Below are 15,048 nucleotides of genomic sequence, written 5' to 3' on the forward strand. Positions count from 1 at the left end.
AGGATAAGATTTCTCCCAGTGAGTGGGTGATCTTGCCAACTCCCTTGGAACTTCTTGTGAAAAGAGGAAGGTATCTCTGATAGGTAAAAGACTTGTTCTCTGCTCTTATTATTATTAGGTCTGTCCTGAAAATACTAAGGTCCAATTCTGATAGTGAACCTAAAAGTAACATGGTGGAGAATGCTCTATACTTTTATGAGCAAAACATGGAAGTAAACTAATCTGTGGCCACTAGTTTTTGGCTTTTCTTTTGTTTGTTTTGTGTTGTTTTGGCTCAAGAGTGATCCAGAAGGTTCCTTCATACTCCAACTGTCATCCGGTCACTTGGGTAGTTGCAGCTATCTCAAATTTTTGAAGTGGGAGCTACAAAGTTATTTTTGAACCTTCTTTTACATTTCAGAATGCTATGCAATATGAACTAGTGTTAAGAGAGCAATGCAGAGTAATGTCAATTTCTCCCTTTGCAATTACTTGGTGGCATGCTCCCAAAGCCTGCTTAGTGCCTCTGGAGTTCATAAGCTCAACAGTGGCTAATGGGAAAACAACCAAATGGTTTCTAATAAATACAAACTCATTCATTCGGTGAACTTAGGACAACAATATGCAAATGATTTGATCTTTTTAATATGTTTAGGGGATGGCAGTTCTGGGTTTGGAATTAGGAGAAATGGTTTTTTTAGTCTTGGCTTTGCCACTAATTGGCTATGTGACTTCAAGCAAATTATTTCATTTCTTCTAATTTTGGTCTTGCTTTTCTCTTGATAAAAGAGAGGAGTGGATTAGATTATTTGTAAGGTCCATTAAAGTTCTAACTTTTTAACAGGTAACGTTAAAATTAAGAGACTAGATTGCTGCTTGGAAAGGAATGAAGAAAGGTTCACTGGCACACAGTCCTCTACCCTCAACTAGCTGCTTCTTGACTGTACTTCCCCCATAAGGCTAGATGGTTACTAAATAGAAATTAAGTTTTAGGATTCATCAGAGTTCCTAAGATTTTAAGAGTAAGAAGGGACCTAGAAAACAAGTCTAATCTCATCTTACGCGGGAAAACTGGGACCTATTGAGGTTAAATAATTTGTCCAAGATAATCCAAATTCATTGCTCTTCCCACTAACTCATGGTTACCTAGTAGGGAGCTGAGAGTATTAATCTAATGTTGGAGGACAGCTATCTAATACTCTTTCCCTAAAATTAAAGATATTTAAGCCTCTACTACAGAATTTCAAATGAAGAGAAGTCACAAATATAAACATTTGCCAATTAGTTCCCAGCATGCTCCCTCCCCCTACCCCTCTTCCCAGTTATGGAAGGAGGCTGAAAATAACCCAAGTTTAACGTTTGGAAAATCATTCCAAAAAGAAGGTTTCTAGAATGGCTTATACCAACAGTGACAAACAGGGCTTTTTATAATAATTTTTTCAAAGATGATCATGTTTTATCAGTAATGGAGTGACAATTCTAGTTCTAATCAACTGAGTAGAGATAATACTTTTGCAGACAGGCAGGAGAGGGTTGGACTTGAGTCAGAAGACCTGGTTCTAGGGCTGCCCTTCACACAGATTGGTATCCCATGATGGACACAATGAGGGCAATGGATTTACCCTATGGGCCTGTGGTGAGGATTAGTGAGCTCATGCCTGTAAATTGCAATGTGAATGTCAATAATGATGATTATTGAACTTCAATAAATTCTACTCAGATCTGGGGTTTCCACAGCCATAAAAGCCACAGCTACTCTTTAGATGGAGGAGTGGTGGAATTCTCCATTTGTTTGGAAATCTCTGCAAAAGGCTCAGGAAAAGGCTGTTTCACATCTTGCTTCAATCTGGGGTCCTAGGTTTTTTAATGGCAAAGGCAGACTGTATTAAAAATGCTCAAATGCCTGAAGGCATGAATGAAATAGGCCTGAGTAGTAGATTGCTATTCCAGAGCAACCAAACAGTATTTTATATAGGTTCCAAGTGGCTTTAGAAATTCTCTCTTATTCAAGGATCTCAAATCTAAAGGCAGCATATTTTTGTTTTGATTCATTTTATTTTTTGACTCATTTATTTTTGAGGATTGAGAGCACATAAGCAACTAGCATTTTAAAGTGCTTAAGGACCAAACTGAGTCAAACTGACATTTTTTATTAAAAGCCTTGGTGTTTTGTGAAGACTAATGTTATCTTCTCTTACTAACTGGTGTGCCTATCAAAAAAAAAAAAATACCAGAACAGGGCTCTCCTCTCCCCAGCTTTTCCTATCATTTTGGGTCTAGTGAAATTATCATTGCATCAAAACACAAAAACATACCCAGAAACTATTCTTTTATTATATTCTTTCATTATTGATAGTCTTTCAATCAAAGGAGCTTAAGTGTCCTCTATATCAGTGGTCTCCAACTTAGGGAGTGAAAGAGGTGTCATCTTTCCTCCCAAGAGGGATAAGGATGGGTCTCATCTTCTCCTCCTTATGAAAGCCACCTCAGGTGGCCCTTCAGAAGGCTCTGATAGCACTAAGTTAAAAAGCCTGCCTCACTCTTATTCTCATTTTCAATTTGGATGGGACAAAGTGAGTCTCATAGAACAAACAGGCAATATAGATGGTTTATAATATGCATTATGGAACTCATCATACCTTTCCCCTCCTCTAACTCACCCTTCATCATACCTTCTAATTTCTATCAAGGGTTATCACCCTTTATTCGGGCTCCTGATCCAAAATCTTGGTGCCATCTTGAGTCCTCACTCCCATTTCACTCTGTCCTCACCCTGCTTATCCAGTCAGTAGCCACATCACCGTGCTTATGCTCTCCCTCGTCTTCACTCACACAATTATGATCCAGGTGCAAGCTTTCACCTAGACTACTGAATTAGCATTCCCTGTTCTCTCTGCCTCAAGACTCTCCCTATTCCAATCTGTCTCCCCATATAGTGGCAAATGCCAGAGGCCATCATCAGCTGACAGGTCATGGTCTGAGGAAATGACCCCAGAATTAGGGCCCCCTGCTGATCCCCCTCTGTGACTTCTCTCCCCAAATTTTCCCCACTAATGGACTTTCTATGATTATTATTCTCTCCCCAATACAGGAGAAATAATATGAGAGCAAATACTTATAGGATCAAGAATCACTTTAATCCCCCTAGATTAGTACTTCCAAAAGATTGCAATTACAGAATTAAAGTCCAAAGATTACTGCCCATGACCCCTCCTTTCTCAAGCCCAAGATATGCTTCAAGGCCCTACAATAAACACTGATCAAAAACTTGAGTACTATAATGAATCTTTCCCTACAGTTACCAAACTCCAATGAATTTATTGAAACAGAAGCCAAGCAGCATTGCTAGGCACTTCAAAGTCACACAAGAAAAACAATTGAGGAAAACCCCAAAACTGGTCTGCCTTAAGTCCTCACACCTAGATATGAAGATGTTTTGTTGTTCATCTCCCAAGCAATTATGATCGATAGTGAAAGCTGACCAAAAGCACAATGATCATCTCAGCAGGTCAAGAGGTACTAACCTACAAATGGCTTTATTCACATTAATCGTATCTATTACAGAGTGTTGTAAAAACCTAGTAAATGATCACAGAATTCTTTGTTGTAGTAACATCACAAGAGTGTTGTTTAGGTGATTTGATAATATCCAATCAAAATGTAGAATGTCACATACATAAAAGATTGATTGTGTGTCGAAGCATGTACCAAAAAACCTATATAATAAATGAACCATGGTACTATGGCAGAGCACTGTGTGTGATGCCTGCATACGTGGGTTGAATGCACAGTGTGTCTTATCTCCTTATTCCGACCATGACGTCATATCTGGGCAGAGAAACCTTGGATCCTCAGAGAGGCTGCTGGATGGACCTCTATAGGCAAATTTGATTTTTCTAGGGTGTGAGTCAGATGTCACTTTCCTTCTCTTGTGTTTTCTTGTTGCCTCTAGCATCAAAACTTTTTTTCATTTGTATTGTATAGTTTTAGTTTCTTTCCTAATATGAGTTTTTTTAACATATACAATGATTAGTATAGTAAAATATGTATATAAATCATATGTAAGAAAACATACACATATTGGGGATGCCTGTTCAAAAATTTTTTACTGATACAAGCTGTCCAATCTACATAGATTAGAATGCCATGAAAGGTGAACTGGATTGTTATCCCTCAGCAAATGAAGTAAGAATTCATATAATCAGTTTAATGAACATTTCCTGAAGCCTCCTATAAGCAAAATACCATGCTTGGTGCTGAAAAGGCTCTATGCAATGATCAAGGCTGTCCTGGAGGACAAAGTGTATAAGACAGGCTTGCCAAATTGTTAAATGGAATGGCTGTATACAGCATCGCCTTCCCCTAGGGCTCTCATTTTCTCAGGAGAGTAAATTAGGGAAGCAATTATAATACATGGCATAATATAGACATTCTAAAAAGACAGAAGGAATAAACAATAAGACATAGACTTACCCAAAAAAGATAAATGCATTCTGGAAAAAAACAGCAATTCCAGGGTACACTATTGGTTTTTCTGATTTGAAAAGAAAATAATTTATAATTAATTCCTCGTAGTTTAATTCTTAACTAGCTATAGTTTCTGATCTATTAGAAATGCCAGGTTTCTTGCAATTATATGGCTTGACCTTTCCTGGTTTTTCAACTGAATTTCCCTAAGGTTTCACCTTGACATGCTTTCAGTAGTTATCTCCTAATTGCCATATTTATAGAAAAGAAAAGAGAATGACTACATAGAAGCTCAGATACCAAATCTAGTCTGAAGAATAATTTTCAGTCTATCTAATTGGAAGCCACTTTATTAAAAGAGTAGTGGGTGGACTGGACCTGCTCACAGTCTAGGTTCAGTCAGGAATAGTAAAATAGCTACATAAAGAAGGGCCTTTAGACTCGCTGACCTGCTGCTCTCATGAGAGTTCAACTTTATGCCAACAGTTGTGAAAACACAACACTGTGCTTCCTGGGTCTGAAACGGTTTACAAGAATTTTCTAGAGTTCTCTAAGTTAAGGAGAGAAGAAAAGACTATGGTAAAGAAAATGAAATAGGGCATTCAGAACTCAAAACATAAGGAATTCTCACTTGAAAATGAGGCAAAAAGGATTCAAATAAACCCTGTGCTTTTAAGCATATGGCAAGAAATATACCAAACTCAATCTTTAAAAAAAGGAATTGCCAACAGGCACAGTGCATATCCAAGGTGCTGAGGATACAAAGAAAAAACAAACAATCCTTGTCCTCAAAAAGCTGAAAGGAAAGGCAGTTAGCTTAAAAGACATTAAGCCCTGCCTCTGACACAAGCTGTCTATGGGACCCACAGTCACTCTTTGTCTCAGTGCATGAAGGCAACTCAAAAGTTAGAAACTTACACATCCCCACCCCCCCATCTTTTTCCAAAGAAGAGCTATATTAATAAAAGACATTTTTGCTTTTTTTTGGATTTTGGAAAATGTTTTGGGGGAAGAAACTATAGGGACATTAGACTGAGGTTTGGGACAGATGTGTAGTATGTTCACATAAAGATGAAAGAGGGATAGGGATGGGGAGAGGGGAATAAGATGATTTTCCCTGTTGTTCTGAAGCCCTTCTGGAAGAACCTTTAGGAATTATTTGGTTACATCCTTCATGCACATTAGGATGAATTTCAACTTGCAGGTTGTACAAACTCTGTGTGTATGTGTGTGTGTGTGTATTTGTTTGATTCAGTGACACAGAGTCTGAGGAGTTAGAGGGAAGCAAGATCCAGGGTGGGGGAGATTTTTGGTCCTATGTTCTTTGGTTCTATGTTCTATGGCTCATTCTGAAAATGTTCTTTTAGATAAAAAGGTTTAACTACCTTTTCAAAGCTTCGCAAACAAAACACCCTGAAAGAAATGCTGAAGTCCAACAGCTTACAGGAAATTTTTATATGAAAACAAAACACTTGGTCCAAATTTGAAGAGAAATCCCACTCTACTATAACTCTGCTTCTAAATAAATTATACCAAAATGTTTTCTTTTACCTTTAACGACATAGCCTCCAAAGAGAATCCACAAAGATGCAATCAGAGATCCAAAGGCCAACATAAATCCAATCAAAAGCCAAATTCGAGCACCTAAAAAAAAAAAAACCGTAACTGACTACTTATATTATTTATGGTCTGATCACAAATGCTAGCAGTGGGAAAAGAAGAAGGGGAGGGAAGAAGTCCACCAGTTGTCAAAGGCTTTGAGAAAACATACTAAATATCTAAAATGGATGCAGAAACTGCAGGACCTCAGAACTAGAGTTTCAATTCTATAACTCTTGTCAGCTGTCATTGCTTTCTTGCCCACTCCAAGGTCCAAATGTATCTTTAATTTCCCAAACTCACTTCAACCTCATCCTAACCTTGCTCATAAAATATCAAGTGTGAACAATGTTTAACAAAAGATGCTGTCGCATGCATTCTTTCAGGCTGGCCAGGAGATAATTTCTTTTAATAATTCAATGTAGTAAGATAGAATTTAAATTTCTTTTGCAAGGAAACTGTCTAGTAGGCAACTTTCCCTCATTCTCCCCCATAATAAATCTGCCCTCATTGATGAGTTAATCTAAAAACTATCATCTTTTACTTTTAGGATAGTGAAATGAATCCAAATTGGGTAGTATTGGATGACATTTAAGAATGTCGCATTATAATTATACTAACAAATGAAGACAATCAACTTTTAAGTCACAATTATGTAATATTTATGAATATTTGCTATACTTTATTACAAAGTAAAATAAATTGAATCATTTGACTAGCTGAAATGAATTCAGAGATAAATTAGTTTCTTGACTTAATTAGCTGAGATATTTAATAAAAGTAGTGCCCCTGAGTATCACAGCTCAATTAAGCATAACAAGATATGATAGGTTATAGATTCATTCTTGGCTTTCTGCTCAAAATATAAAATTCTAGGTGGGAATTAATAAGCCATTATTCATGAAATGTGATTTCCAGACTGATTACCGATCAGACCTTACCCAGAGCTGTGCCCTAAAATCTAGTGAACATTCTTCTATCTATGGATAAAAATCCATCTCAAATTTCTACATCACCAATTTTAGCATGATTTTATACTATTATGGTTGCAATAAATAAGAAGTAGTAGAACTGGGGGATTTATGGGAAAAAAATATGCTCCAGAATGAGAAAATTTTCCCAATTTTAAGAGCATGTTTTAAGCTATTCTTTTTTCTACTTTCAACAACCACTAATTAATTAATTAGCCTTGCCATTTGGCAAAATTTTTCTTCTTAAGGTGATTGATGTGGTTTAAAAATCTCTACCATTACCATCAAGAAGCACTGGTGCTGACCACCTTAATAAAAAAAGCTCTCCTATACATGAATGAAGTCCTTGAGGCCTATGATGGTACTTTGTTTAAAGCTTAATATAAAACATTAAACAGACTAACAGTAATACTGCCTAACTTTTGGGAAATGCAAAGGCAGATTGCCCATTATAATTTAATTATAACAAAATAATTCTACAAATGTGAGTTGAGATGAAAAAAGTAGTTGTTTCACAGCCTCTTGGGAAGGCAGTACAGGAATTCCACTCCTCCTGTTTCACTAGAGCAAATAGGGCCAAAAATAAAGGGTGATTGGCCTCTGGTCACAAGGAGGTTCAGGCAGAGCTAGACCCTGAACTCAGGTCTTCTGACTCCTGATGTCTAAATCAGTCTAGAAACATTTACCTAAAGCCAGTAATGATTTTTAAAAAATAATTGGGGGCAGCTAAGTGGCTGAGTGGATTGAGATCCACACCCAGTGATGGGAGGTCCCAGGTTCAAATCTGGCCTTAGATAATTCCTAGCTGTGTGATCCTGGGCAAGTCACTTGACCCCCATTGCCTAGCCCTTACCACTCTTCTGCCTTGGAACCAATACACAGTATTGTTTCCAAGATGGAAGGTAAAAAAAAAATAATAAGCATCACCTCCATCTTTAGCCTGTGATGGCTGAGGAGCTGCTGACTCTTCTTCCTGATCCTCTGTGTCAGAACCCCTGCTTTCTGTAGCTCTCAGGTATTGACCTCATGTACTCAACTACTTGTGCATATGCCAGAACTTCCCTACTGTGCTGGAGACTTCTTGAAGGCAGGTACTCTGTATTATTCCTCCTTGTATCTCCTTCTGTGCCTTGCACAGTGTTTTTGTTTTCTTAAACTTGAAAGGACCTTAAAACATGCTAGATAATTTGCACTAGATGCTTACCTGTTTGACCGAGGCACCCTTCGCTATAGCTATCTCCATGGACTTGTCCATTGGACACTGCATTAATCCTGTGTGAATAAAATAAACATAATATAGTCTGGCATGGCTAAGCAGAGTTTATAAAAGCACTTTGAATCCATTTTTATATTGGGGATGTAAAATACTGTTATATTCTCAACTGTGTTAATGAGGGACGTGTGTATGTGCTTATGTTTCTTCATGAAAGGGGAGATAAATGAACCCACACAATGAACAAAGTTCTTTATTTTGGGGTAGCTAAATCACATAGTAAAGAAAACCCCAGGCTTGGAGTCAGGAAGACCTGAGTTCAAATCTGGATTTAGACACTTACTACCCTGTTTGCCTCTATTTCCTTATCTGCAGAAGAAAATAGCCAACTACTCCAGTATCTTTGTAAAGAAAATCCCAAATGGGGTCATGAAGAGTTAGAAATAACTGAAAGGGATGAATAACATTTCTATATCTGTATATGAATGATAACTGATGTTCTATGAAATCTTAATAATTCCAATAAAATAATAAAGCCATGTGTTGAAGGCTAACCCAGGAAAATTAGGTGGTTGGCTCTCACATAGTACTAGGTGTCTAATTCCCTTATAAGATTATAAATTCCATGAGGGCTGGGCCTTTGTTTTCTCTAAACTCTGTGTCTAACTTAGTCCCTACTCCAATGTTTGCAATCAGTGGAGGCTTAGAAATCTTGCCAGATTGTCTAGTTTGATGTCCTGAGTTTCATAGCTGAGGAAAAACTGAAGCAGGATTGGGCTAGGTGGTCAGTGATAATGTGGGTCAGAGCCCTTGCCCCAAATCTAAGGCTCCTTCCATTCTATTCTCTGCCTTCACTAATGTATGCTGAATGAACAAGTGGTCTCAATTTTGGATTCAATATTTATGCCATGCCGGAGCAGACAAAGTCTTTAGGCTTAGATTGTACATTAGGCTGTCATCTCATTTCTGATGATGTGATGTAGTTCTGGTTCTGCTATGATCTGTGTGAAAACTGGGCAAATGTCTTAATGTAATAACTACTTAACTGCTTTGAGCCCATTTCCTTTTATGTAAATTGGTGAGGGTTGGACTTGATGATTTCTAAGGTCCTGTCCCTAGCTTAAGTCCTACAATCCTATAAATTCTTCTACATTGGAGAACAAAATAATTATGTGTACAGTTGGGTTCAAAACTATATTAGGATGGTTAAGAAAAGGAGCAGTGAATAGTGTTAACTAAAGAGGCAAGTCAAACAGATTAGATGGTAATTTAGTAAAATATGCCCTGCTAATCCACTAGAAAGGTGATGGGCCATTAGAAGTATGGCAGGATGTTGTAATTAAACCAAGGAGTCCAAGGTATAGGAATGTTTTCCTTCACTCTTTTGTAGTGCTGCTGTTTCTTAAGGATACCAGTTATGTGACCTGGGCAACTCTCAATTGGGCCCCAGTTTCTTTATAATAGCATCTGCATCACAGGGTTATTGTAAAGATCAACTGAGATAACAAATAAAGCATTATAAATGCTAGCTGCTATTGTCAACATCATACAAAAAATTTCTGAAGGAAAGATGAAAGTCCTTAAAAATAATATTAATTTGGGGAGGAGGGTAGACCTCCAATTTCATCAGTACATGGAGTTCTTGGTAAGGAATTGCCTGTGTACAATACAAATCAGGCTATGATCTGAAGTTTATAATCTTAGCCAGTCTGAGGGCCCTAAGGGGTTCAGTGATTAGTCCAGGGTCATACATATCAGCACAAATGAGAGATGGGTCTTAGATTCCTGGCTCAGAGGCCATATCTCTATCTCCTAGGCATGATGATCCTATACTATGAAAACAAAACTCACAAATATGGAATTGGTGAAATTTTCCATTTAATAAAATGCATTCTAAGCTGGTTTCATTGTAGAATAATTGAAACAAGGCCCTAAGTATTTGAGATGCCTGCTGGGCTTTGTAAAAAAGTTAGTAACACTTGGATATTTTACTCAGTTTTTAAAGGATGACTCATTTTTTTTTAATGGGGTAATTATCATTGGTCTAAGCAGTAGGTTTATTCCAGCCCCTGCTGGCCAAATGGATTCTAACATCCTTAGGTGTCCTGAGCTAGTACAACTAGCTTTATCTATAATCACATATGTGTGTAAAAATTCTTTCATATTTTGAACCAAGAGAATTAGGCATGTGGACATTCTTTGAAAACTTAATCCAGAGGTGTCTAGAAAGTGTTTATAATTTAAATCAAGAAGGTAGTATTATGAAAGTGATGTTTACATGAGGAAGGCAAGAGTTGCTATTACTCCACAGGCATGGTAGGAATGGTTGAAATCTTCCATAGAGGGATAAATAACAGCTGCATCTATGATGATCCACCAACCTGTAAAAAACTATTAAAAATCAACATGTTATCTTAGGTGACAAAGGAAGGAATTTTCAGTTTAATGAGAATAAAAATTTCATTTCTACTTATTTAACATTTCATTTAAATATTACAAAATTTTAGCCAGGAGTAGTAGTGCTATATCCATAATCCCTGCTACTGGGTAAAGCCAAGGCTAACAGATCATGTAAGTTTGGGAGTTCTTAGCTGTGGTATGGCTAACAGACAATCAGATGTCCATAAGTCCTGCATAAATTCAATTCAATTTAACTCACTTAGCATTTAAGTATCTATTATGTGCCAGACACTGTGCTTAGTGATAAAAATACAAATAAGAGAAAGAAAGACAATCCCTTCAGTGGAGGAGTTTATAATCTAATAGAAGACAAAAAGGAAGCTGGTTGGGTTTGGAAGCAGGGGAAAAGAATGGAACAGATACCAGATAGCATCATGTTCCATGGAGCTCAAACCAAGGAGGGATGCAGATGGAGAGGTGAGTTAGTTTGAAAGTCAGACTACCTCTATAAAGGAAAGCTTTGGAAGGAATTTGTTGTGGTGTCCCGTCCTCCAGGTCCTCCAATCAGAAGGGAGAATAGGAGAGAGTAGAGTTGCTAAATATCCAAGGCTCAGTTAACATCATCATCAAGGTGAAATCCCAAGTGGTAACCAACAAGTTGCCCAAGGTGAGGCAAACTTGACCAGATTGGAAAAGGAACAGTTCAAAGCCTCCTTGTTGATCAACAGTGGGTTTAGTCCAAAGAGTGGCTGCTGTACTTTTAGCTCAAGTGGGATTTTTTTTGACCCAAGCTAAAAACAATTATCCAAAAACCAAAACAAAACAAAATAATTCAAATTTACTATAAAATATTAACTAAGGCAAGGTGGACAAACCCAAAGGAATATTGTCCAATTTGATATAATATGCCCATTTCTAATGAACTGAGAAATTCTTTAATATTTCAACACAGCATGCTACTCTGAAGAAAAAGGGATCTTTGTTGGCCAACTAACGTTTAAGGGTAATAAATTTTCAATGTTAAAATACACTTTCTTAGTAGGAAGAGTACTGGATTTGAAATCACAATACATGGTATTCAAATCCAGATGTCATATAAAAGTTAACCAAGTCATTTACCATTCTGAGCCTCAGTTTTACATCTCTAAAAAAAGTGTAATATAGACAAACATCCACATTATTTGTCTATATGAATTACTATTTTCATGGGCATATTAATGAAAATCTGAAAGTTACCCGAGATCTAGCAACAATCTGCTACAATTACAATATCATCTAAAAGGGAAAAGGATGGAGAGCAACTCAGCATATTAACTCACTAAAAAAGTAGCATATTAGTGATATACTATTGCAGCCTTTAGGAAGAATTCTGAGCTGCCCAAATGTAAAAGTATTCAAATTCAACAAATTCTTACGGAATGTGTATTACGTACATAGCAGTGTTGGACCCCTGGGAGATTCAGATATACATAGGAGAGTTCCTGATTTCATGGAACTCACATAATGGGAGAAATGGCATATTTACAAATAACTTCACCACAAAATAGAATATGCTAAACATGCAAGAAAAACAAAAATAAAATGCTGCTTTTAAGTCCAAGGGAAAAAAAGTAATGCCTTCTTGAGGAATCACAGGAGGCTTCATAAAGGAGATGGATCTGAAAGGGGTGATGAAAGTGAGCAGGGGGAGGGAGGAAGAAAATCCTAGGAAAAGGGGTCAAGGTGGTTAAGTATAGGGCATGGGCTCAAAGCACAAGTCCCACACAGATACCGGACATTTCTGTGATAGATATGTTTTATGGTCTTATGTTATTCTTTTTTTTTTTTAATTACCTTCCATCTTGGAATCAATACTGTGTATTGGTTCTAAGGCAGAAGAGTGGTAAGGGCTAGGCAATGGGGGTCAAGTGACTTGCCCAGGGTCACCCAGCTGGGAAGTATCTGAGGCCAGATTTGAATCTAGGACCTCCTGTCTCTAGGCCTGGCAGCTGTCCCCTTATGTTATTCTTTTTTTTTTTTAAACCCTTACCTTCCATCTTGGAGTCAATACTGTGTATTGGCTCCAAGGCAGAAGAGTGGTAAGGGCTAGGCAATGGGGGTCAAGTGACTTGCCCAGGGTCACACAGCTGGGAAGTGTCTGAGGCCAGATTTGAACCTAGGACCTCCCGTCTCTAGGGCTAGCTCTCAATCCACTGAGCTACCCAGCTGCCCCCCCCCCATGTTATTCTTAAAGAAAGATCAAAGCAGAAGATATTTTTGGAAGAGAAAGTTTTTACAGGTTAATACCTGAACTTATGTACTTTATGCCCTATGAAATGAGTCAAGGATGACATGTAGTAAGGGCCCTCCTTTGTTATTCCTGACACTCCCTTAAACCAGGGGTCCCGTGGGCCACAGGTGGCCCCCTGAGGCCATGTATCTGGTCCCCACTGCACTTTCGGAAGGGGCACCTCTTTCGCTGGTGGTCAGTGAGAGGAGCACTGTACTGTACTGTATGTGGTTGCACAATGGAAGACGTCAGCATGGTGAGCGAAGATCTGGGGGAGAGGATTCCGCACTGTGTATACTGCACAAATTTAGGGTTAGGGTTAGGTCCAGCCCTCCAACAGTCTGAGGGACAGTGAACTGGCCCCCTGTGTAAAAAGTTTGGGGACCCCTGCCCTAAGACCTTGAACTATGGAAAAACTGATGTTAGTAACCATGGGTAGAGTAAGGGAGTAAAGTCTGAGTGTGGTGGTGCAGTGGGCCCTATTTCTGTCCTCATATGTGTAAAAGAGTGTTTGTAGGCTGAGTGCTACATACCAAAGTCTCAAACTTGTGTGAGGAAAAACAGCTCCACCCCTCCACAGCATAGCTAATGGCCTGGTGTCCCCTGGCATCAGCCTGAACTTCAAAGTGCAACGTTGACACACAGAGAGGAGCTAAGGGGGTATAGAAGGCCAGCAAGGAAAGCAAGAGGGTCTCTAGACTTCCCTCTTTAGGAGAAGGGTTCCCTGTGCTGTTTTAGGAGGAATTTAGCTAGCTAAATGGAGACTCTATAATCAGGTTAATCCTTCCTTAAGAAAAATCTACCTCTACCTTCTCTCTCATCTTTCACCTTCTCACTTTATTAATAAAACACTTAAAACTCTGGCCAGGTCCCCCATTTTTATCATAACAAATTATAACCCCAGGAGCTCTAGCTAGCTAATGTGCTTAGACAAACTTTGGGAGTTATCAAAGGAAGCATCTGAAAGCAAAAACCATAATATATTATGTATTAGTAAATCAACAAAGATGGAGTCAACTAAAGGGAGGGAAAATGGGAGAGAAAAGGGGACAGAAGAAAGGGAGAGAGAAGAGAAAGTTGATATTCCATAGAAGATGGATACAACTAATCAAAGAGTATTTTCTCTGTAAAATCAGGGTGTTAACTTATTTCATCTTTGGACAAATGCATTTTCTATACTCCCATGTTTGTGTACCACCTGGCCCTTTCTTTCAAATATTTATTTGTAAACTAGTATTTCTGGCTTTTCCCTTCTTTATTCTAAGGCCCTTATGGGATTTGGGGATGAATCTCCACTTACTCTATAGTGGAGTATATACTCTAATCATATAGCCATATGATTAGTCTCTCCATTCTATTTCTGGCTTTTCTGGGAGTCCAATTATTCTTAAATTTTCTCTTCTCCCTCTATTTTCCAGATCTATCACCTTGTTGGTGAGATATTTTATGTTCTCTTCTAATTTCTTGGTGTTTTGGCTTTGCTTTATTAGTTCTTGCTTTAAAGCCTGGTTTTCTTTTACAGTTTGGTCAAACTGGTTTTGTAGATGCATGAATTTCTTTTGCATTATTTCCCACTTTTCCTCCCAGAGGGCTTCCATCTTTTTGGTCATTTCTGATTCAAATTCTTCATGGGTTTGTGTAGAGTTTCTATTTCCTTTGGAAGATTTTGGAGAATTTTCTTGTGTATCTTCTTCTATCTGCTCTGTATTTTGTATTTTGGCTCCATAGAATGTGTCCAAAGTCGCCCCTTTCTTCTTATTTTTCTTGGTATTTTGGGGCTTCTGTGCTTCTGTGGAGTTTGTCATCTCTGAATGTGGAGGATTAGCTTTTCTTATCTCTGTGTGGTGATCAGAGGCTTTAGTCCGGGGCAGATGTTGGTTCTATGAGCTTTCCCTGGGTTAAACTGAATATGCCTCACTGGAACTGGAATGGAAGGGTCGGACCACGAGGCCACACTCTCCCCCCGGCTCGCTTTCCGGAAGTTGCCTTCAGAATCGCTGGCCGTGAGGCTATTTCCTCGGCCTGCGGGGGGATGGGCTGCAGCTTTCCCAAGCTCCGAGGGCAAGGACTTTCACTGAGACTTGGATAGCAGGATCCAGCCCCTGAGGCTGTCTTGACCCGCTCTCTGCAGAGGAAGCCCCAGGCAGTAA

At 38.5% G+C, this 15,048-nt stretch overlaps 1 protein-coding gene across 2 annotated transcripts in view; it reads right to left on the minus strand.

Moving 5' to 3' along the window:
- TMEM50A (transmembrane protein 50A) overlaps positions 1 to 15,048 on the minus strand; it is a 31,055-nt gene that overhangs the window by 1,173 nt on the left and 14,834 nt on the right. For both annotated transcript variants that reach the window (XM_001363014.5, XM_056795526.1), the window contains 4 exons: positions 10,508 to 10,620; positions 8,221 to 8,288; positions 5,998 to 6,090; positions 4,453 to 4,513 (listed from right to left, as the gene is read on the minus strand). In XM_001363014.5, the coding sequence (XP_001363051.1) occupies positions 4,453 to 4,513; positions 5,998 to 6,090; positions 8,221 to 8,288; positions 10,508 to 10,620 (335 nt within the window). The remainder of the gene's footprint in view (positions 1 to 4,452; positions 4,514 to 5,997; positions 6,091 to 8,220; positions 8,289 to 10,507; positions 10,621 to 15,048) is intronic.

This window comes from Monodelphis domestica, chromosome 4 (assembly GCF_027887165.1).
Source record: "Monodelphis domestica isolate mMonDom1 chromosome 4, mMonDom1.pri, whole genome shotgun sequence".
NCBI classification, from domain to species: Eukaryota; Metazoa; Chordata; class Mammalia; order Didelphimorphia; family Didelphidae; genus Monodelphis; species Monodelphis domestica.